The 21,192-nt window shown below is 60.3% G+C and overlaps 2 protein-coding genes across 6 annotated transcripts in view; both read left to right on the plus strand.

The window, feature by feature from the left end:
* C2CD2 (C2 calcium dependent domain containing 2) overlaps positions 1-8,831 on the plus strand; it is a 52,211-nt gene extending 43,380 nt beyond the window's left edge. The window contains exons 14-15 of one of the 2 annotated variants that reach the window (XM_045084459.1): positions 703-739; positions 5,132-5,264. In XM_045084459.1, the coding sequence (XP_044940394.1) occupies positions 703-728 (26 nt within the window). In that variant the 3' untranslated portion in view covers positions 729-739; positions 5,132-5,264. Of the gene's footprint in view, positions 1-702; positions 740-5,131 lie in introns of both variants that reach the window. The other variant, XM_045084458.1, reaches the window with a different exon arrangement.
* A 5,515-nt stretch (positions 8,832-14,346) lies between these two features.
* The window catches only part of PRDM15 (PR/SET domain 15), a 60,741-nt gene continuing 53,895 nt past the window's right edge, over positions 14,347-21,192 (plus strand). Inside the window, exon 1 of one of the 4 annotated variants that reach the window (XM_045084455.1) lies at positions 14,347-14,419. The gene's annotated coding sequence lies outside the window, so the exon portion shown is untranslated. The remainder of the gene's footprint in view (positions 14,420-21,192) is intronic. The other 3 variants (XM_045084454.1, XM_045084452.1, XM_045084453.1) reach the window with 3 other exon arrangements.

Below are 21,192 nucleotides of genomic sequence, written 5' to 3' on the forward strand. Positions count from 1 at the left end.
GTGCTTCTATTCCGGGGTTTTCAGAGAGGCCCGGACCCTGCGCCTCTAGGTGTCAGAACCGCGGGCGATTACGGGTGGCAGGTGCCCACTTGTTCTTGTACCCGGGCTTTTCACTTCCTGCCTGGGGCCCGACGGAGCGGCTGTGGGGGGCCTTCTCTCCTTTTTAAACTGAAGCTCATTTGCTGGCCGGAGACCCACGCGGGCCGCCCTGTCCCAGCGGGTGTTCCCGCAGGTCCCCGGAACGGCCGGCGTGTGGAGAAGCCTGCGATTTCGCTGGTTGGACACACGCGTTCCCCTGAGGCCGCAGCCAACACAGGAAGTCCAGTCCTCAGATCTGGGCTTATTTTTAGCGTCACCAAGTGTCCATGCGGTCGCACGGCAAGGGGCAGGCCCGGAACGGGACTGTGGACTTGGGGGTGGTTAGGACGGGAGAGTCCGTGTCGTGTGGACTTTACCGTAAGGAAGAGCAAAATGATGGATGAAACTTTGACAGATATTAAGGAGTGAAAAAACAAAACCAGACAAAACCCAACTCCCCAGCCCCCAAGCCCGGCCAGATGTCCTGCCCCGTAGCGTCACCTGCGCACGGGCACGCGCCCCGGGACTCCCTGCCCGTCCCCCTCGTGTGGCTCCTGCGTACTTTTCTTTTAACCTCTGACCTCTTCCTTCCCGTCATCTCGTGCTCATTCCCTTTAACTTAAGAGGATCGCTATGCCAACCAGAATTAATTGCCTACACAGTAAGTTACTTTTGTCTTATTGTTATTTATTTATTTATTTTTAAATCTGATGACAGCCTTGCCGTGAGAAAAGCCTCTTTGCAAGAGCAGGAAGCAGATCCCCTGCCCTTGCTTTCCTGTCCCTTTGCAGCGTGACCTGCCTGAGCTGCTGGTTTCCCTGTCTTCCTCCTCAGACATGCCCTGGTCCCATTAGTGTAGCTCCTGCGCCTCGGGGGTCGGGGCGCTGTCCCTGGCTCAGCTCAGGGGACAGCCAGCCTCACGCCCGGTCGAGTGCCCACACACCGTTCCCTTCGCCGGGCCCTGGTTCTAACAAGCGGTCCCTTTTCTACACGTACGGTCTATGGTTTGGCTTGGCTCCCGGAGCTGTTCTGCGGGCAGCAAGCTACAAGGTGCCCAGTGACTCTGGTCACTGTCCTCCGACCTCTCCGACGGATTCTCCGGTGACCTGTTCACGTCTGTTAGGGTCGGTGGAGGCAAATGAGAATAAATTTGCAGATATCTGCTATACAAAGCTCCCATTTAGAGGAATTATTTTTCATATTTTTCCTATTTGTTTATTCTTTAGCCCATTTGTGATTTTTTTCTTAAACCTTGCTAGAACCAGGGGAAGATTTCTTTTTTTCTCCTCTGTCCCCCATTTAGACGTTGGGGCTGTTTGTTTCAAATTCCACGAACCTCCTCTCCAGATCTTACCTGCAGGAGCCTCGAAGGCTCAGGTCTGGGCGGGCGAGGTCGGATTCTCGCTCGCGCCTGCTAGAGCGGCCGAGACGGTCTGGAACTCGCTCTGTAAAACCTGGAGCGCTCCAGCCCCTCCTGCTCAGGCCCTGTGACCGTCCCCATCCACAAAGGTGACAGACTCTGGGGGCCCAGAGGCAAGGGTGACGTTCCAAACTGTTAGTTACCGTCTTAGCTAGAGTTCTCTAGACAGAACCACAGGTGCTACATTTCAGGGAAGCGGCTCACGCCATCCTGGGTCTGTCTGAAATCTGCGGGGCGGGCCGGCCGGCTGGACAGACTGCTGTCTTCTCCCCGAGGGAGCCCTGGGCGTTGGCTCTCAAGGTGCTGAGCCGATGGTGTGAAGGCCAAGCATGCCATCCAGGGTGACGTGCTCTGGGCCAGGACAGGTGGAGGCACGGTTAACCTCTCCTCTCCCGAGTGCCCTCGCGGGACAGATGAGTGTTGGACTCAGTCACCGGGCACGCTGGACAGGCAGACGCCGGGGACCGAGCAGCACGGTCCCGGGGCGCTGAGGAAGCTCCGTTCCCTGTCCCTTCCCAGCTGACAGGGGTGTGTGCTGGCATGTCTGTCCTTGACCCCCACACCTCCACGGAGTGGCAGGGTCTGTGTCCCCTCCGTGGCCTTGTTCTTCTGGCTCTACTTCCCCCAAAGGTCACTGTGATTCGTGCCCCAGATCTAAGCGATCTTAACATTTTATCTGGAAAGGGGAAAGGCATGACTTCATTCACGCTAGTCATTCTTCACGTTTGAGGAATTAAGCTGTGGGTCTGGGAGGGAGTTGCGTCCTGTCTTACACGCGCTACCAGCACGTCAAGACTGACAGCGTTCCAGAAAGCCCATCCACGTCCGTGCTGGAGTGCAGGGCTGTGCTCTGGGATGCTCTGAGGACCAAGACTCATCCCACTCCCAGGGAGGCTCCCCGGTGACCGCCCATGCAGGTGTCCTTGACCAGACACCTGCTCGCCCCGTCCCTGCCAGCTCAGACAGCAGGTCTCACGCACAGAGGGGAGCCATGCAGGAGCACACGGGCTTTCTGCCCTGGGGCCCTTGCTCGCGGGGCCCGGCACATGACTGCCAGGAGTAAGGTCTCCCTCAGACACCCCTCGGAGGCAGGCGCAGGGCTCCAGCCTACAGACCTGCAAACCTCAGCCTCTCCTTTCACACGACCTCTCCATCCGAGGCGGTGGGGGTGTCCCCGTAGAAGCCGTGACAAGTCCTGTCAAGTTACGGGACACCCCCTGGCTCTTGTATGAATATGGAACAGTCAAATTTACCCAAACTGTGGACCTGCTCGGAGAGCCTGCGTGGGGACGGAAGTGCGGCAGGCAGCGCGTTACAGGCCCCACCATGGGACGTGTGGGAACAGACCTTAGCTTGTGGGACAGACCGCAGCGGGCACGAGCGTTTCTAGTCCGTACGGCACACGGGTCTGCCCACTGTCCTGACTTTATTCACAGCCTAGAAGTCCCTGATAATTCATCTAAATATGGCAAGAATTTGAGTTTTAGTCATTTCAATCTTGAAGTTTTTTTTATTATTAGAGCAAGTCATGCTTGCAAGTCCGCGGGGACCGGCAGAAGGAGAGAGAATCCCGAGCAGGCTCCCCCCACTTAGCACAGAGCCCGATGCTGGGCTCGATCCCATGACCTCCAGATCATGACCCGAGCCAAAACCAGGAGTCGGATGCTTAACCAACTGAGCCATCCAGCGCCCCAAGTGCAATTTCATTTAAAAGAGTGAAAGTGGCGGCTTAGAAACGTGTAGATTCCCTTTCTAGAGAGCTGTGAACACAGCTGCCTCCTGGCCCTCTCCGTGCTCTGGTTTTCCCCTGAATCTGGGGCAGACTGTGCTTCCCGGCAGCCAGATGCTGGTCTCTCCCGCTGCACACAGCCTTGTGCTCAGAAACGGACAGTGTCCCGGCTCCGGAGGCCAGAAGTCCAGGGGCCTCCTGCCGGCGACGACGGAGACTCTGCTCCGGGCTCTCCCCAGGTGTCCGGTGTCCGCTGGCGCTCTTGCCCTCCCCTGGCTGGTCAAGCGTGACCCCATCCCTGCCTCCATGGGCGCTCTCCCCGCGGGCACCCCTGCGTCCACAGTTCTCTGAGTAAGGACACGTCCTGTTGGTGGAGCGCCCGCCTGGATTTACTGTTGATGAATCCCCTCTGTTGTCTCGGGGGGGGTCTCAGGACCCCAACCTACGAATTCCAGAGGGACATGATCAACCCAGAACAGCACCTGCGCTCACACCCAGCCCCTGGCTGCAGACCCCCGCCCAACTTTCAGGGCACGAACCCCTGGAGTGGGCTCTGGAGACGCGGTCCCCGGGACCGCCCCATCCCTGCTGGACCTCCCTGCTTTCCTCTCCTGTTTTGTGGGGACCCCTTATCTATATGCCCTTCGGGGACCCCAAGCTGAGCCTAAAGTAGGTTCCCGCAGCTCAGAATCAACGTCCTGGGACTCAGCGACCCCAGGTAACCTGGTCGGGCTGGAGCCCTTCCCAGTGCCTGGGGCATCCGACAGGCTGGGGAATAAACCAGTCGGGCGCGAGGGCCCCTGCCCCACCGGCTGCGCTGCAGCGTCAAATCCAGCCGGTGCTGGTGACCGGTGGCGTCATGGCCCCCAGCAGGGGATTTTTCGGGACACAGGCCACTTCTTACGGGGATGGGACCAGCTCTAGGAACAGACCCTCGTGGCCCCCAGATGTAGCGCAGCAGGCTCGTGGCGAGGTAGAGCCATGGACACGCCTGTCGTCCCCTTCGTGCGCCTCCCCTGCCTGCTGTCCTGGAAACCCCTGCACACCCCCCCCCCCCCGTTAGATCCTTGTACACACGTCCTCAGGACTCTGGGTAAGAGGCTGTTTGCTTATATCCAAAGAGAAGGTGGGGGGGGGGGAGACCTTTTCAGTACTTTGACCAGGTGACATTGGGCCTCTGCCTCTGGGCTCCGGAGCTCTGGGGTGCGCCCAGAGCGGAAGGATGCCCATCCTCGGTGCTAGCTCCCGCGAGCGGCCACTTGAGGTCACGGGCTGAATGCTCTGATGTGCTGACTGTTCCAAGTGCACACACAGGGCTGGGCCTGATTCCACCGCTGCCCACTCGCATTCCACACGGAAGAGCCGGCAGATGTCCCTCGGGGTCCCTCCCAAACACTCAAGTATCTGTTGGCTCGAGCGCAAGAATAACAAATTGCCAACGAGCTGAAGAGCCCCTCACCCCGATGGCCAGATGGCCTGTCCAAAGCCACCGGCACCGACACGCGGGCGCGATGACTTCCAGGCTGGTGGAAAGGTGATCTGACCCCTGCTGGGGTTTCCATAGCAGGGCTGTCTTTTCTGGGGGTGGGGGCCGGGGGACCCGAGGGGGACAGTCCACCGCCATCAGTCTTGCCTAGGAGGCCATGGAGAGAGAGGCCTCCCCGGGTTGCACCTGACCAGCTCATGGCTTCTGGGCTCAGAGTCTGTCCATCCTGAAAACTCTAGGGTTTGGTCCAGGCCAGGTTCCAGCAGCTTCTCCCGGGTGGCTAGAGCGACCGCACGGCCAAGTCAGAAACCGCTCTTACCAGAGCCGCTCAGATGTCCCTGTTTGTTTTCATCTTGCTTGAGTGGTCCCCGCGCTCCCGCCGCAGCCCACCTCACCGGCCCCTGTGCTTCCCCTGCAGGAGGGATTTTAAGAAAAGGCGCAAAGCTGTTCTTCCGCCGGCGACAGCAACAGAAAGACCCCAGCATGAGCCAGTCGCACAATGACCTCGTGTTCCTGCAGCAGCCAGAGGGGCCCCGGAGGAAGGGGGTGACACTCTCCAGGATCCTGAACAAGAAGCTGCTCTCCAGACACAGAAGCAAGAGTGCCATGAACGGGCCTCCGGCGGACCCCGCGGCCGGCCCCCTGTCTCACCAGGATGCGGGGAGATGCGGGCCCCCCTAACCACCCGCCAGGACATCTGCACACTGTCAGATGGCCGCCTGGTCTGGCTGGGGTAAAGGGGAACGGAACCCCGAGTTCCTGGCCAGGAGGCTTCCCCCAGAGACACCTGACAAAGTCCGATTTGCCCCCAGATGCCCAGGGAGACCCCAAGCTCTGCTCCCGCCCAAGAGCGGAAGTTAAACGCGAGAAGATTTACGTTAGGAACTAAAGAACGTCCTGTGATGGACGGAGATGGGGCAGCTGCGGGGGACTCGGTCTTACCCCCGCTGCTGCGCTCGGACACCTTGGGTCCGCACCTGGACCACATCCCAAAGAGGAGGTGTCCCCCTGTGCTGTCACTGGGAATAGAATGGATGAGTCACCTGTCCTCGAGGGCGGCTCGGCATCACGGTGCGGCCGGCCCTGAGTACGGAGAGGTGGGACCGAGGCAGCATTTGGGGTCCGCAGGGAAATTACGGTGGTGATGAGGACACTGTGACAAAGGAAGAGGACAGCTGCCTTTGGGATTAGCCATAGAGCCTGAAACCATATGCAAACACTAAATTCTGCACACCTTACGCGAGCGCTCCTGGTGTTTACTCTGAGCCCATTTGCAAGCGGGGAGCTAGCAATCCCTGTGTGGTTTTACGTGTCCCTCTCTAGTGCTGAAAGTGCTGGGGGGGAGGGGGCTCTCCAGGGAGGCTGGGAGCAGTCAGTGACCGCCAGCTCCACGGCGACCGCACACGCACGCACACACGCGCACGCATGCACACACACGGTTTCTCTTCCCTCCACGGCCAGTTTTCCAAAGTGCTCTGCTTCCTGCCAATGGCGGAAGCAGAGCACTTCTAGGACAAGAGAGGAAGCTGTCGTATGTCTCAGGAGTCTTCAGGGTAGAAGTTTCATAACAAACAAACAAACGTTGCGTCCCAGTCCTCTGGGGAGCTCTCCAGATTGCTGCCATGAACGGTGCGACGTGCGACGCACGTTCTGGTCCTTGTTTTGGTTTCCCGTGGGGGGGGAGAAGATAAAGGCAGCCCACCACTTGCATATCTCTGTGTACCCCTCAAGCATGGTCCTTGTCTGTCTGCCCGTCCGTGTGTCTGCGCCGCCGGCCCATCCGTCCAAAGGGGTCACTACCAGGGGACAAGCTTGTCAGGGCCGTGGCCACTCCTGCGAAACATCGTATGGTTTAACAAGGTTCGCTTTCTTCCTGCGAGATTTCCAAGGCTGTTGTGAAGGCTGACCTCTGTCCCGGATAGGAACCAGGGGGGGCTCCTCCCCACACTCCTCCCCTCTTTCAGGGGTAACAGAGCCACTGCCAATCAAAACCTTCCTGAAAACCCAGATTACGGAACTTTTCTTCCTTTTCCTTGAGAGCGAGATTATAGAACCACATGAAGGCTGTTGCTTGGAAATGCACACTCAGAAAGCCTCCGGTGTCCCAGGAGTTACCAGGGGACTGTAAAATGAGTTTTTATAGGGGACATTCTGGTTTTTGTCGGCATGAAATGGCACGGGGGACTCCAACATGTCGCCGTACCAAGTCCGTCCTCGCAGGCCGGTGGTCACTACTTGTCTCTCTGGAACACACCCGGTCACTCTGTTCAGTCTTACCGGGAGGATGGCCGCCCGTCCTCCCCCGGTTGCACGCCCTTGGGATAGTCAAGAATTCTCGGAGGACGTTATGTGTCAGACTTCCAGGCACAGGTCAGAAGTTCTTAGCACAGTTTTTTGAAGTTCAGATCGGCTCAGTCTAGTCAATGTGATTGTATCGGAGTTTTACGCTGGCACTTTCTTGCGCTCAAAGAAAACCCCGTCTCAGGCATTCCCATTCCTGACTGAGCCCAGGAGCGTTTGTTCAGCGTTTCATCCTTTTGCCAAAGGCTCTTGTTTTCTCAACTTCCCGGTGACTTGAGGCCTCTTCTGGGTCCCGGCTGAGTGACAGGTGGGCTGCCTCTGTTCCGCGAGCGACGCAGGACCGTAGCGTGAGAGGTGCAGAGCAGGAAGGAGCTGCGTGTTTCCGTGTGTGTGTCGGGCACCCGTCAGGAGCCCCGTACCTCTAAGCAAGATCAGGAGCCTCTCCTCGAGAAGTGCACACTTTTCTCCGTCTGAGGGCCTTTCCTGAACTCGCAGGACACTTGAGAGAGCACAGAAGGGCGCGGGAACAGAGCCCCGTGAGAAAATGGGCCGTCGTGTTGATACTGTGAATGCTGCTTTCCTGGCCGTTTAGCCGGGCCTGTGCTTTTCCGGTGTCGGTATTTATGTGGAAGGAAATGGGAAGGTTACGCGTCAATGAAGGTGACATACACCGAATGCTAAACGTACTGACCAGAAGTCACCTCATTCCCTTGCCTTATGCTTTAGTGGCGCGGGGGCTCCTGATTCCGTGTGTGGCTCCTGATATTGTTGCAGACTCGTGTTTCAGAGCGATTTCGCGCACACGCGAATGGGAACGTGTCTGTCTGGAAGCGGGTGCTCACATTGGTCGTGAGCTGGGGCACTGCCCTGCGTTCAGGGACGTCCCGTGTTTGCAGAGGAACGAGTGGGAGCCTGCGTGTGCGTGTGTGTGCGCGTGTGTTCACAGTGCAGCAGTAACAAAAGCGCCGATCTCACTGTCCCGACGGAAACCGCTGTGAAGACAACGGTGCAGACAGAGCACTTTATGTAAATCCACCCCCAAGTTTAAGCTTAAAAGCAGCCCTTGATGCCTCCTGAGAGCTCTGGGGCCGGTCGCCGGCCGCCAGCCACAAGGGAGGTGCCCGTCTCGGCGCTGATTGGTTCTTCTGGCTGCCTCTGTGGAAGACGGTTGCGAGTTTTCTTCTCGAGCAGGAAGGGACTCGTTCACGTCCGTGGCTGGCAGCAGCCGCCGGGGTTCTCCTGGCAAGAGCCTCCCAGTCCTGACACCTCAGGGCACAAGCTGGGGCCCCTGGAGGACAGAACGTGGATGTCCGCTGGGTGGAAACCAGTCTTGCGCTGGCGTAGACCCCGACGCCGGGCCCTCCCACCCCGGCCCCACGCCTGCTCGGGCCCTATGACCAAAGCACGTGGCACGGACACGCAGGTGCTGCTACGTTCTGCAAAGCAAACTCAGGTCCCCTCCTGGCCCCGCTCCTCGCGTTCCTGTCCCACGTGACAGGAGGCCTCCGGCGGACGTCGACCTGCCCAGTTCGCCCAGCTTCCAGCTGCTCCGAGACGTACCCTTTACACGTCAGTCTTGTAGACCCCCTCCCCCAAGGTCACATCAAAGCTGCATTTTTAAAAAAGAAAACGAAAGGTCTTCCAGGTGTGTGGCAAGGTCTGGCTTGACGCTCAGTGTGGTGACGAACGTGCCGGACGGTGACTGTACTCCTTGGTAGCTGTCAACACGGGTCCCTGTCCCGCCCCAAACTGTGGGAGACGTGGCTGGGATGTACACAGTCTTTTGAAAGAAATAAATGTGCACTTGGGACACGAAACACCGCCTTGTGTTTGCTGAGCCCTGGGCTGTCCCTCAGGGCCTGCGTCTGTCCCAGGTCCCGGATCCCGGTCCGTCTGCTCCGTGGTGCTCGGTGGTCGGCCGGCGTGTGGGCCTGCCGTGGTCAGCGGCGTGGAGGAGGAGGTGTGGCCGCTGCCACTTGCTCTGTTCTCGGCAGACGCCCTTCCTCGCGTCCTCCTGCCGTACTGGCATCGTTCTGGGCCCGGGGCCACACCCATTTACTAGAAAGTCAACGTTTCCAGGGGCCCCCGGGGTCATGGTGCATGGGGGGTGCTATCAGTCAGGGTCAGCCTGGCCAGGGTCCTCCCGCGGTGCAAGCTGGCGGGAGATGCCTCTGCGTGACCCCTGGCGATCTTCTGAGGGGCACTGTCCTCTAGGAGGCCATCTTTGTAATATGTCCCTCAGCTCTGGTCAATGTCCGCTGCCGGGGTGGCCCGTGGAGGGTGGCATGGAATGGGCTCCCACGTGGGCTCCGCTGAGCCGATCCCCGGTGTCTCGCTGGTGCAGGGCTTGTGCTGGTTCCTGGTGGGGTGGGGGGGAGACCAGGGCACAGCCAGACAGAGGGACAGGTCCCGCACAAAACCGCAGGCATCTCGGCTCCTTCCTGGGGGTCAGTGACTGTGCTTCCCGCCCTCCTTCCTCGCTCTGCCGGGCACTGCAGCTTTCGGAGAAGTGAGGCGCGCACGTGGCCGCTTGGTGGGGTGGCCCCACCAGGTAGGGAGCAGGAGCCGATGAGCCGTGTCCCCGTGTGCGTCTCCAGCCATCCTGGGCGTGGGTCTGCAGTCTCAGCTGCGGAGGTGGCAAGCCGTGGCAGCCCGGTGTCTCGTCTGCGGTGGAGGCGTCCGGCAGTCTGAGACTGCACCACCGCGTCCTACGTGGACCTGGGTCCGTTCTGGGCCGACGCTGTATCAGGAGGCCCGACAGGCCTGCTAGAAAGGCCAGCCCTGCCCTAATGGACCAGCCTTCCCCACTGGATCTCCTGCCGGTCACCTCGAGGCACACACTGGACTCCTACCAGACCTGTCTACACCAGCCACGTTTGTTTTATTTTAGAGAAAGGAGAGAGGAGAGAAAGCCCGTGAGTGGGAGGAGGGGCAGAGGGAGAGAATCTTCAGCAGTTCCACGTCTAGTGTGGAGCCCAACGCAGGGCCGGAGCTCGTGACCTGAGCCAAAATTGAGAGATGGGACCCTGCGCCGACTGAGCCACTCAGGTGCCCCGCCCCCGACAGCCCACGCTAATCCACGCCAGCCTCCCCCAGTCTGTGAATGTGGCCCCCCTGTCCCCAGCACCACCCCACCAAACACAAGCCCCACCTTCTCTGTGAAACAGCTTCTGCCACTGAGGACAGCCCCGAGAACGCTTCCTTCGGTCCCTGTCACTTGTCCCCGTCTCGCTCCCCCTTATGCTGGCTGCAAGCGGTCAGTGGACCTGTTGGGCTGAGGGCAGTGTAGACCTAGTGAGTAATGAGAGGTATCACCTGGCCCCCATCTATGAGCCCATCTTACCCCGGCTCACAGGAGCCCAGGCGCAGGGGACAGAGCCCGCCACGCACGGGGAGCCGAGGACAAAACTGTGCCACTGTTCACCTTGGCCGCTCCACAAATACAGGGGGCTGCATGTAGATATCAATACCTTGTTCGCAGAAAAGGCAGGTTGGTCCCGCAGAGGTCTGGCCACCAGGATGGAGGATTGGCACAGGGCCCTCTTCCCACAGCACCCGAGAGACACACACAGTCACGCTCCGCCCACCACTGTCCCCAGCTCCGCACGGCCACTTCCACCGTGCAAACCCCTACCTGGCGTCCTGCGTGTGGCAAGCATTCGGAACTACTGATGATCCTGATTTAAAGCCGGGTGCTCAGGCGCCCTGGGCTACTTGGTATTTTACACAAAAGCTAGATAACGATTCCTGATCACAGCTGATAGGAATCGAGCACACACTATTGGCCAGAACTCTGTTTGGAGTTTTATTATCTACTGACTCCTACACTCTTTGAAACAACCGCTCGAGTTATGATCCATGTCCACTCCACAGACTAGGAAGCTGAGGCCCAGAGAGGTTAAGTGACTTACCCAAGATCGCACAGTGGTTAAGTGGCAGGAATACTATAAAGCGAAAAGCACCACTTTGCACAGAGTGAGGAAAATCACTTGCTGATTAGATCCCTTGCTTTATCTGGGCAAGAAAAACCAGCCCGATCGCAAGTTGGAGGGAGTGTAGAGAAGTGGCTTAGGATATTTATTTTTTATAACGTTACGAAAGGAGTCAATTAACAAAAAACCAGGGCTGATGAGACACGGGACTTGGAATGTACATGTCCACTCAGAGGTGGAAGCTCTTCTCAGGTTTAATTTCCTCAGCTTACTTTTAAGAAAAGTAAGGGGCGCCTGGGGGGGCTCTGTCGGTGAACCATCCGCATCGGCTCAGGTCATGATCCTGGGGTCCTGGGATCGAGTCCCGCTTGGGCTCCCTGCTCCGCGGGGAACCTGCTTCTCCCTCTGCCGCTCCCCCTGCTTGTGCTCACTCACTCTCTCTGACAAATAAGTAAAAATCTTTAAATAAAATAAATAAAAATGTCAAACCTACAGAATAACCCATGTAGAGATTCACCGATTTGGGTATAACTGTGCTACCTCCCCATGACCTCTCGATCCACTGCTATGTGGAGACATTGTGTTTTACCCGAAATGCTTCAGAACGCGTTTTCTGAGAAGGACGGCATCGTCACACCCAGTGGTCATCACGCTTGGGGAGCTGGGCACTGAGGCTGCCAGGTATTGGCTCTGTTCAGGTCTCCCCAGCTGAACATCGTTTACAGGTGGCTTTTCTTTTGTTTTCCTGCTTGGGGTTCAGGCAAGGTTCCTACCTTGTTTTTGTTACGTTAATCATAAAATTTGATGCTTTCAGAAACACAACTTTGAAAAAAATTTGGTATTTCCGATAGATCAGAGAAAGACAATTACGTGATTTTATTCATACACGGAATTTCAGAAACAAAACCCATGCACACAGGGGAAGGGAAGGGAAAATAAAACAAGAGGAAATCAGAGAGGGAGGCAAATCAGAAGCCATGCTAACTCCAGGAAATGGGCTGAGGGTCGCTGGAGGGGAGGGGCTGGGGGGCTGGGGTAAGTGGGGGATGGGCATTCAGGAGGGCCCAGGATGTGATGACCACTGGGCATTGTATGCTATTGATGAATCACTGACCTCTACCTCTGAAACTAATAAAAAAATAATAAAATTCTGGATAGAAATCTGCCTTGAAAGGAACTGCTTCCAGCCTTCGTAGAAGGCATATACTGAACACACTGAAAATTCTCCCGAAGATTCAGTGAGCACCGCGGATATGAATCCCAGCCCTGTGCTACGTACCAACATGAGAAACGGCTTCAGGGGGGCTTGGGTCTTCCACTTTTACAGGTTTTCACCCTCGCTGTAACCTCTCCGTTTTTTCTGCCAACAACCTGCTCTTGCTCATGCTTGCCAGTACCTCTGGTGTGTGGGGGCCTAGAGAAGCTGCTCCCTGGGCTCTGAGGACTGGGAGTGGTCACTTGAGGGGTGGGAGGTAGGCGAGGGGCGTCTGTTAGCTGTAGCGGTCAGGCTGGGGCTCCTGGGGATGGAGCAGAGACCCGAATGCTGAAAAGATGGTGGGGGAGAACCCCAGGAGAGCACTCCAAGGTAGAGGGAATCTGTGCAAAAGACCTCAAGGACGTGGCTAAGGGACAAAAGGCTGGAGGAAGGCGGGGAACCCATAGCTGGGGGGCAGGGGTGTGAGCAGGGTAAGGGCGAGATGACCAAGAGAGGACCCGGCACTCGTCCAGAAGGGACAGTGTGGGAGGCGGGGATGCAGACCCAGGGAGAGCAGACCCACGAGCCCCAGCAGCCCGAGACTCCCCCGCACCTGCCCAACCTTCTACCCCTACAGCGGGGCCCCTCGATGGGTCCTCACTTAACACCAGTCCACACAAATTCGTCCGGCTGTTGAATAATGCAGCTTGCGGGGCTGCCCAGCCGAGGCTCTATGCATTTGGAATTTCCACATTAACAAATGGCCCAGATGGGGGCTATACCGAATCAGTCTCCCACCAGGAAAGGATGAGACACCTTATTTTCTGCAGTCTCTTCAAAATGATGCTATTGAGCTTTAAAAAAAATATATCTTTGCTAACATAACAGGTAAAGACGATCGCACTCAATGTTGCCTTTTCTCTCTTGACCGCACAGTGCACAGCCTTGCTGATGCCTAAGAAGCACCGAATGTCCCTTGCCAGGAGGGGTCCGTTTTCCCACACGGTGGGCTTTTTCCTGCTGATTCCTGTGACTTCCTGATGCCGGCGGCAAACCATCCCCACAGCTCATCCCCTCGGGGACTCCACTGCGGGAGCTCCCGGGCCGGCTCTGGGCCCTGCGCCCCGACGCTCCAGGGCCCCTCTAGTCCCTTCTATTCGCAGCATTCGGCGGCCGCAGGTACATTCCAGGCAGGGCGCCCAGAGGCCTCGCAGCCGGGGGAGCCGGGGGGACAGGCGGGGGCAGAAACAGCCCAGGGGGCAGCGTGGCCTTCACAGCTGCCCTGACCAGGGCCGTGCCGGTCCCGAACTTTCCCCGGAGCCGCACGGCACCGGTCAGCGGTGGATTTCGGGAGCCCGCGGTGCCCAACCGTCCCCCCTGGGCTTTGGGGGCGGAGGGCGGCTCCCCTGCACGTCCCGGCGGACTGGAGGACGCCGCCCGCACCCGCCGCTGCCCGGGTCACCCGCGATGCAGCCGCAGACCGCCGACGCCCGCGGGGAGCCCGACCTCTCCCACGCCCCAAGGAAATCGAGGCTCCCCGGCCGCCACAAGAGACCTGGAGGGCCAGGGGCTACCGGCGCCTGTCGCTTCGAGGGTCAGGACGCGGCACTCGTCCAGAAGCGACAGCAGAACCGGCTTGCCGCCCTCCCGTCTACACCGCCCGCTTCCCCCCTACTCGAGCCACACCACTCCCTCTCCCACTCTCGGTCCACACCGCCCGCTCCCTGCCGCTCTGTCCACGGCGCCCTCGCCCTCGGTGCCCCCCACAGCCACGCCTGACCGCTCTCGAGTCCATGCCGCCCGCTGCCGGGTCCGCGGCACCCGCTCTCCCACTCCCGGTCCACACCGCCTGCGACCTGCCTGCTGCGGGTCCACACCGCCCGCGCCTCGCCGCTCCCGGTCCGCGCGGTTTCTCACTCCTCGTCCACACCGCCTGCGACCCGCGGGCCGCCGTGGGTCTACGCCGCCCGCTCCCGGGTGCGCACCCCGCGCCGTCCCACTCCCCCGCCGGCGCGGTCCGCTTTCCCACGACCCGTCCACACCGCCGGCGACGCGCTTGCTGCCGTCGGTCCCCGCCGTCCGCAGCCGCCGCTCCCGTCCGCGCCGCCGCTCTCCGTCCGCCCCCGTCCGCGCCGCCCGCGCCGGCGCCTCGGCCCCGCGGACTACAACTCCCACAATGCCCCGCCGCCGCCCCCCGGCTTCCGGTGCTGCGCAGTTTCCGGAGCGGATCGCAACCCGGAGTCCGGATCCGAGCCCGCTCTGCACATTCCACAGGCAGGTAAAGCCCGGGGCCCCGCGCCCGCCGCCGCCCCCGCGCGCCGCCCCGGCCCCGCCCGGCCCGCGCCCGCGCCCCGCGCCCCGCGCCCGGCCCGCCGCCCCGGCCCCGCCCGCCCGCCGCCCGCCCCGGTCCAGCCGCCATGCCGACTGTTCTTTGTTACATTCGCCGGCTGCGGGCTCCGTGGGCGATCGGAGTCAAAACCCGGCTGGATTTCGCGGAGCCGCTCCGGGATCGCCCTGCGCGCCGCCCGCCCGCCACCCCGCGGCCCGCGCGCTCCGGGCCCGCCGCGCGCGCCGCCGCCGCCGCCGCCGCCGCCGCCGCCGCCTGGCCGCCGTGGGCCGCGCTCGCCCGTGGGTGCGGCGCGGGGGCTCCTCCGCCCCCGGCCCCGGCCCGCGCTCCCCGCCCCCGGGCGCCCTCGCCGCCGACGGCCCGGCGTGATGTCACCGTCCCCGTCGTCGGGCTCGGCCCCGGGGCGCCCCGTCCCGGCGGTTAGGAGCGCCGACCCGCGGTCCGGGCGGCGGGGCTCCCGCGGCCCCCCGGGGCGCCCCGCCCCCTCTCCTGCACCCCCTGGGCGGCCGGGGAAGGGGGTGGAGCCCGTGCGCGGTGACCGGGGTGGGGGGGGGGCGCGGCTGCGCGAGGAAGGGGCTGCGGGTCGCGCAGGTGAGGCCCGGCCGGCGTGGGCGGAGGCGCTGGCCACGCGGCCTCCGCGACGGGGGCAGGCGCGCGGCGGGGGTCGGGCGTGGGGAGCCAGCGTGGACGCGCGGGGGACGCGCACCTGCCGGTGCCCCAGCCTGGGGCTCGCCTCTGCGGCGCTGTTGAAGTCGCGGAGGGGGCTCCTCCCCGCAAAGGCGCGGAAATAGCCCCGACCTCCCCCCACGTTAAAATGGTAGAAACAAGCGTGACATCAGAGACGCTGACCGCGGCGCCCGCACAGAACCACCTTTGCTTAAGCCACTTGCACGAAGTCCGGACGCACCAGGTCCATCGCGGGCCCCGCGTGGCGCCCCAGCGCGTTTGGGGATGAAAGTAGGGAAGCACCTGGTTTCCCGATAAGCCTTAACAGGCCTGGGGGGGAGAACTGCCCCAGAGGTGCCAGGAGGCAGCGGCTGCGGTGACAAATGCCCCGGCCCCGGGACAGCACCCCAGATACTTTGTTTCCCAGCCGCGGTGACAAGTGTCCCGGTCCCGGGACAGCACCCCAGATACTTTGTTTCCCAGCCGCGGTGACAAGTGTCCCGGTCCCGGGACAGCCCCCCGGGATACTTTGTTTCCCAGCCGCGGTGACAAGTGTCCCGGTCCCGGGACAGCACCCGGGATACTTTGTTTCCCAGCCGCACCTTCTCCCATTGTCCGCGGCTTCCCTGTCCACGCAGCTTCTCCGAGTTTCCTTGACCTCTGGGCTTTGCGGTGAATGGCTGAGTCGGAGAGCTGGGGTGTGGGTGTGGAAGGGGAGAACCGGCAAAGGCCTCCTTTCTGGGGCTCTCCCTGTTGACTTCTCTGATTCATGTTTCTGGCAGAAAAAGTTCCCAACAGAGGGTTTAATGGTATATTCTATTTTGGAAGCAGAAAGGCCGGTTATTCTTTCCCAGGAGACAAATAAATACATTTAAAAAATCAACCCCAATTCCAAGGCTAATACCTTTCCTTGGGGTAATTATAGTTGAGAAAGAGCTCTGTTTGCCTCAGATCAACCTCTCATTATCATTCTTTTGATATCGTTATCCGGGGAGAACGCCAGCAAGAGAACACTCCTCCCATTTTGCAGACTTAAGGGAGATTTAAGGTACTTTTCTGATAACGCGTGATTTCAGAGGGCAGGTTGGTTCAGCAACGGCTTCCGTGCTTTCCCAATCTCGTCGGGTTTGGAAGGGGAGGCTGGCACCCGCCCCCGCCCACCTCCAGCAGTTCACGCCGTGCATTTTCGTCCCTTTGGCCATTCGTTCCACAAATATTTGTTCGGTGTGCGCCTGTCATATGCTGGGCACCGCAGAGAACAGGGGAGAAGGCCCTGTCTCTTGGGTCTGATATGCTGGTGGGAGGGCAGCATTGACTGAAACAGTCGAATCTGAACTTGGTCAGGTGGACCACAGTTAGAGCACGTAGGGGACAGGAGGCAGATGGACGCTGGGTGTGGGTGGGGGTGGCCACACATGCTGTCTGAGCAGGGGACACCGGGGCTGAGATCAGTGCGGCAAGGCCCTCCTAGAGGTCTGGGGTGAGAGTGTCGTGGGCAGGGGAGTGGCAGGTGCAGAGGCCTGGGGGGAAACGAGCTTTGTGTGCCCAAGGGTGAGCCGGGCAGTGTGACCGAGGGGAGAAAGCACAGGAGGGCCACGCGGGCTATCCACCGTTCAGCGTGTATCCCCAGTGCCCAGCGGATGCCACCGACGGTCTTTGGGCAGGAGTGGGACAGGATCTGTGTCTTTTTCTCGATGACCCCGTCCTTGCCTCGTGGGGAATCCGGGCCTGACAATTACAAACAGGGTGGAAGCAGGAGGCAAAGGAGGAACCAGGACAGAGTTACATCCAGAGCCAGGAGGCCGCGCTGTGGGTTTGGTTGGGAAATGTGGTGGGTGACTGGAGGGACCGTTGCGGAGCTGCAGGCGCAGGTGGGTGGAGACCGGGGAGGATGGGGTGCGGATGGGGGGGAATCGGCCCCGCAGACAGCGGCATCTTCTAACCACCCCTCTGGGGTGAGAGAGACCCTTGCTCAGGGCCTAGAGTCTGGGTCCTCACCTCCCCAACACACTCTGATCCCGAGGAACGACCTTCCACTCAGAGTCCGGGAGACTCTGAGACAGGCAACCCCATCTCCGTTCTTGGGCTGGGCCGCTGCCCCAGGTGCAGAATCCTCAGGAAACAACGGATGTGTGGGTGTGGGGGCTGTGGCTTCACTGTGGGTAAGAGACCTCAGGCTTTCAGCAGATGTGGAGCTGGTGGGGACCTGTGGAGGGTCACAGCGGTCGTTGTCGAGTGGCTGCGGGAGACGCTGCGGTAACAGCCGTTACCTCCCTCCTGGTCACTCGTCTGCAGAACAAGGCTCCCGGCGCTCACGTTAACAGCAGCGGAGAGTGGGAACAGCTGCGAGCGCGTGTCCGTGACCAGTGAGCCGCTGGGGAAGGGCCTCAGCCTCATCAAGGCCGTTAGAGGACAGTTGATCGAACGTGTGCTGTCATTGCTCGGTCCGCGGGGTTCCAGTGACCGCAGTGCCAGCTCCACCCGGAGGAAAGGATCCCATGCTCTGGTCCGGAGGATCAATGCCGATTTGATTTATGTGCATAAACGGATTCGCATCCTGGCAGGGTGGGCTTCGGCAGGAAGATGGAGCTGGGGTTTGGCGTCAGCAGGGAGGGGCGTGGAGATCCCAGACGAGGAAGGGCCGTGAACTTCCCGACTGCGGAGGGAGAGCTCGTGCCCGTGCCTTGAAACAGATGGCTGTGCATGTCACCCTGTGGCGCTCGATTCCAATAGACGTGTTTAGAAGAGTGACCTAACGGTTTTATTTTAAGAAGCCAATATTTATAATATGCTGGAAATTATGTCCCTTGCAGCTGTTAAAACTAGGGGCGAGCCGTTCAAGCCGTCAGCTCCTGTGTAGGGCGTGTCGGCAGAGAGGTCGGCGGTGCCTGGAACCAGGCATCAGGTGGGGTCCGGGGCCGAGGGTGGACCGCGTCTGGACTGGGGACACGGGTGTGGGGTAGGTGCTGGGTCTGGAGGGAGAGGAGACTCGGGGGTAGCCTGGGTTACCCCCCCCCCCCACCACCGGGGGTGGATTTAGACAGAAGACAGGAAGGGAGGGGAGCTCAGGAACGTGCCCCCAGAGAAACTAAGGGAGAGCAGGAGTTTCCAGAGGGAGGGCTCGAGAGCCACGGGGGAGCTGACGTAAGGAAAACAGTTTTTTTTTTTTTTTTTTTTTTTTTTTTTTTAAAGATTTTATTTATTTATTTGACAGAGAGAGATCACAGCAGGCAGAGAGGCAGGCAGAGAGAGTGGAAGGGAAGGAAGCAGGCTCCCTGCTGAGCAGAGAGCCCGATATGGGACTCGATCCCAGGACCCTGAGATCATGACCTGAGCTGAAGGCAGCGGCTTAACCCACTGAGCCAATCAGGCGCCCCAGGAAAACAGTTTTGAGTGAGCTCTGGTTGAGGCTGGTGTGGACGGTCCAGGGCCCTAACTTGCTGCAGAGAGAGGTATGTGCTGAGGAGGGCGCAGGTGGTCTTGGGTCTCTCAGGGGGAAGGGGGTGTGGCCTGTTGGGGGGCAGAAGGGGTGTGGCCAGGAGGGCGTCCCCAAGGGGGGGCCCTTTGGATGACGTCCTCCAGATCAGGTAGGCTTTGACAGAAGGACGGAGAGTTTCTGGAGCAGGAAGCAAGGGTCACAGAGGCTGCAAGCTGGCCGTGGAGAATTTGGGGTGTTGAGGAGCCCTTGGAGTGGCGCAGAGGGGCAGCTCCGGGTCACAATTGGGGGCCCAGCTGAGGCCTCTCACCCTCCTAAAATCCACAGAATCCCAACCCCGGGCCCTCTCCCAAGCCTTCTGGGGCCCGCGGGGTCACAGTTCCACGAACTCCCATCAAAATGAAACTTGGATTTCTCCGAGATGATGCCTTTCTTTGCTTGGTCTGTGCCGGGGGTCACCGTCTTGTTTGGTTGATTTTTGGTGTTTCACGTGATCGGCGTCCCCAGCTCACAGCCGTGAGCCTTGCTGGGTCACTTGCGTCCGCGGAACTCCGCTGTCCGACGGCCGTCTGCCCTTGCGGTGGGAGGCACCATCCCCGTGAGTCGGGGGTCCTCCTGTCGTGGTCTGCGTGGGGCTGGTGCTCGGGATGACGGAGCAGGACCGTACTGTCCACTCATGCTCTGGGGACAGGACAACAAGGAGTGCCCTTGGGACTGTCCCTGCAGGACAAGGACTCTTACAGGAGGAGCGGGCCACGTGTGTCGCCTTGCGTAAGGCTAGAGCACGCAGAGTACTCAGAGTACATTTGCATCTCCTTGTGACCCAAAACACAGGAGTGACTTCAGCACTACGTCAGTCCCGAGGCTGGCAGAGGCCTGGTTCTGAGCCGGCCGCGTCCGTCCCGCTCACTGATTCTGTGTTCTCAGTCTCCGTGCGTCCCGGGGGCCCCTCTCCCTGGCACGCCTGACCTCCCGGACCCGCGCTGTGGCCCCGGAGCTCCCCCACCTTCTGCTGAGAATGCCCGAGGGTCTTTTCATCACCAGAGCTCCCAAGGGGGCCCAGTTGGAAAGCGTCAGCCGCCCGCATAGAAACGTGCGTGTGCAGAAAGACCACTGTCGGGGGGGGGCTCTGATCAGCACAAGAAAGGCCATACTTCCTTGGTTTACATTTTGGGGGGGCAGAGTGCAGACCTCTGTCTCCCCTCGTTGCTCAGAAATCTTCCTAAAGAACCAGATGCGCACGTCAGAGATACAGACGTTGTCTCCAATGAAAGGAAGGGGCTCAGGGAGAGAAACAGGAAAAACTGGAAAAGAAGGAACACGAGAAAATCTGCAGGCTGGCGGCGGGGGGACCAGCGCTCAGCCCTGAAGCAGGTTGGGATGCGCAAGGGCGGTGGAGGGAGGCAGAAGGTCTGAAAGTTTCTGGGGGCAGAGGCTGGCCAGCGGGGACAGTGTCCCCCCTCCCCTGTGACGCTGGACGTCCCGCCTTCCCGGCCTGAGTGTACAGGACCACAGGCCCCGCAGACCAGCTGTCGTCGGAGGCGTGAATAAGACATCTGTGGACACGGCAAGTCTTCTCAAAAGATGGGCCTCCGGCTCAGCCCTCCGAGGCGACCACAGGGACGCGCGCCCCAGACGGAGAGAGGGGACCTGAGGGTGGAGACAAGGCGCCCAGGAGTCCGGAGCTGCTCACCACGAGCCCGGGCACCGCGGAGGGACGCGCCCGGCCCCCAGCCTGTGTCTGGCCTCCAGGGCGGGTGGGCCCCCTGCACCCTGGCCAGGGCTTGACCCCAGGGCGGACAGACGGACAGCACAGGGAGGAGCGGTTGCAGGACATGGGGGTGTGGCCAAGAGCACCTGGCCCCAGCGCCATCGCCACCAGCAGCGTCCGCACACGTACACACGCTATGGGACCACCACGCGGCGCGAACCCCACATGACACCGTCTACACACAGATGACATGAGGTCTGCACACCAGCACGCACAACCAGATCTGCGCACAGCACAAGGCCTGCCGACAACAGCAAAACACAACACCTACAGAGACAAGACCCCCGCCCTCCACACACAACCAGAGCTACACGTAACACGGGACCGACACACCAGCACACACAACACCCACGTGAACCAGTGCACCAGGTCCTCATGCACAACGTGACCGACACAGAACAACAAAGTCTAACCTGCGTACCCAGTGACCGAGTGTGTGCAGATAATAAGAACTAAGGAGATATGAAAAAGTAAATCATTACCTGCCTACAGGTCACACTGCAAGTGTGTGAATAATAAATGTGCTCGAGCAAGCAGTCGGTGCAGTCGCTGGTGTTTCAGATCATTCATGTCATGATGTTACACACTGATTTCACCAAAATGACGTTGGGGGTGCTGGGAGGGGGACAGAGTGGGCCGCCGTGAGAACTCAGGGTGCAGCCCCCAGAGGGAGCCGCCCGGGGCCTCAGCGAAGCCCGTCCTTCCCAGACGCGGAGGCCGATGTGGCAGAAAGACAGGAGACAGGCCGGCCTGGGAGGCACCGTAGGAAACCAGGCAGAGCGGTTGTCTCTTGGCTTCCATGGTGTGTGTATGGTTTGTAGCTGTTCACTT

This window comes from Mustela putorius, unplaced genomic scaffold (assembly GCF_011764305.1).
Source record: "Mustela putorius furo isolate JIRA1106 unplaced genomic scaffold, ASM1176430v1.1 tig00000765_pilon_pilon_pilon, whole genome shotgun sequence".
Lineage (NCBI taxonomy): Eukaryota > Metazoa > Chordata > Mammalia > Carnivora > Mustelidae > Mustela > Mustela putorius.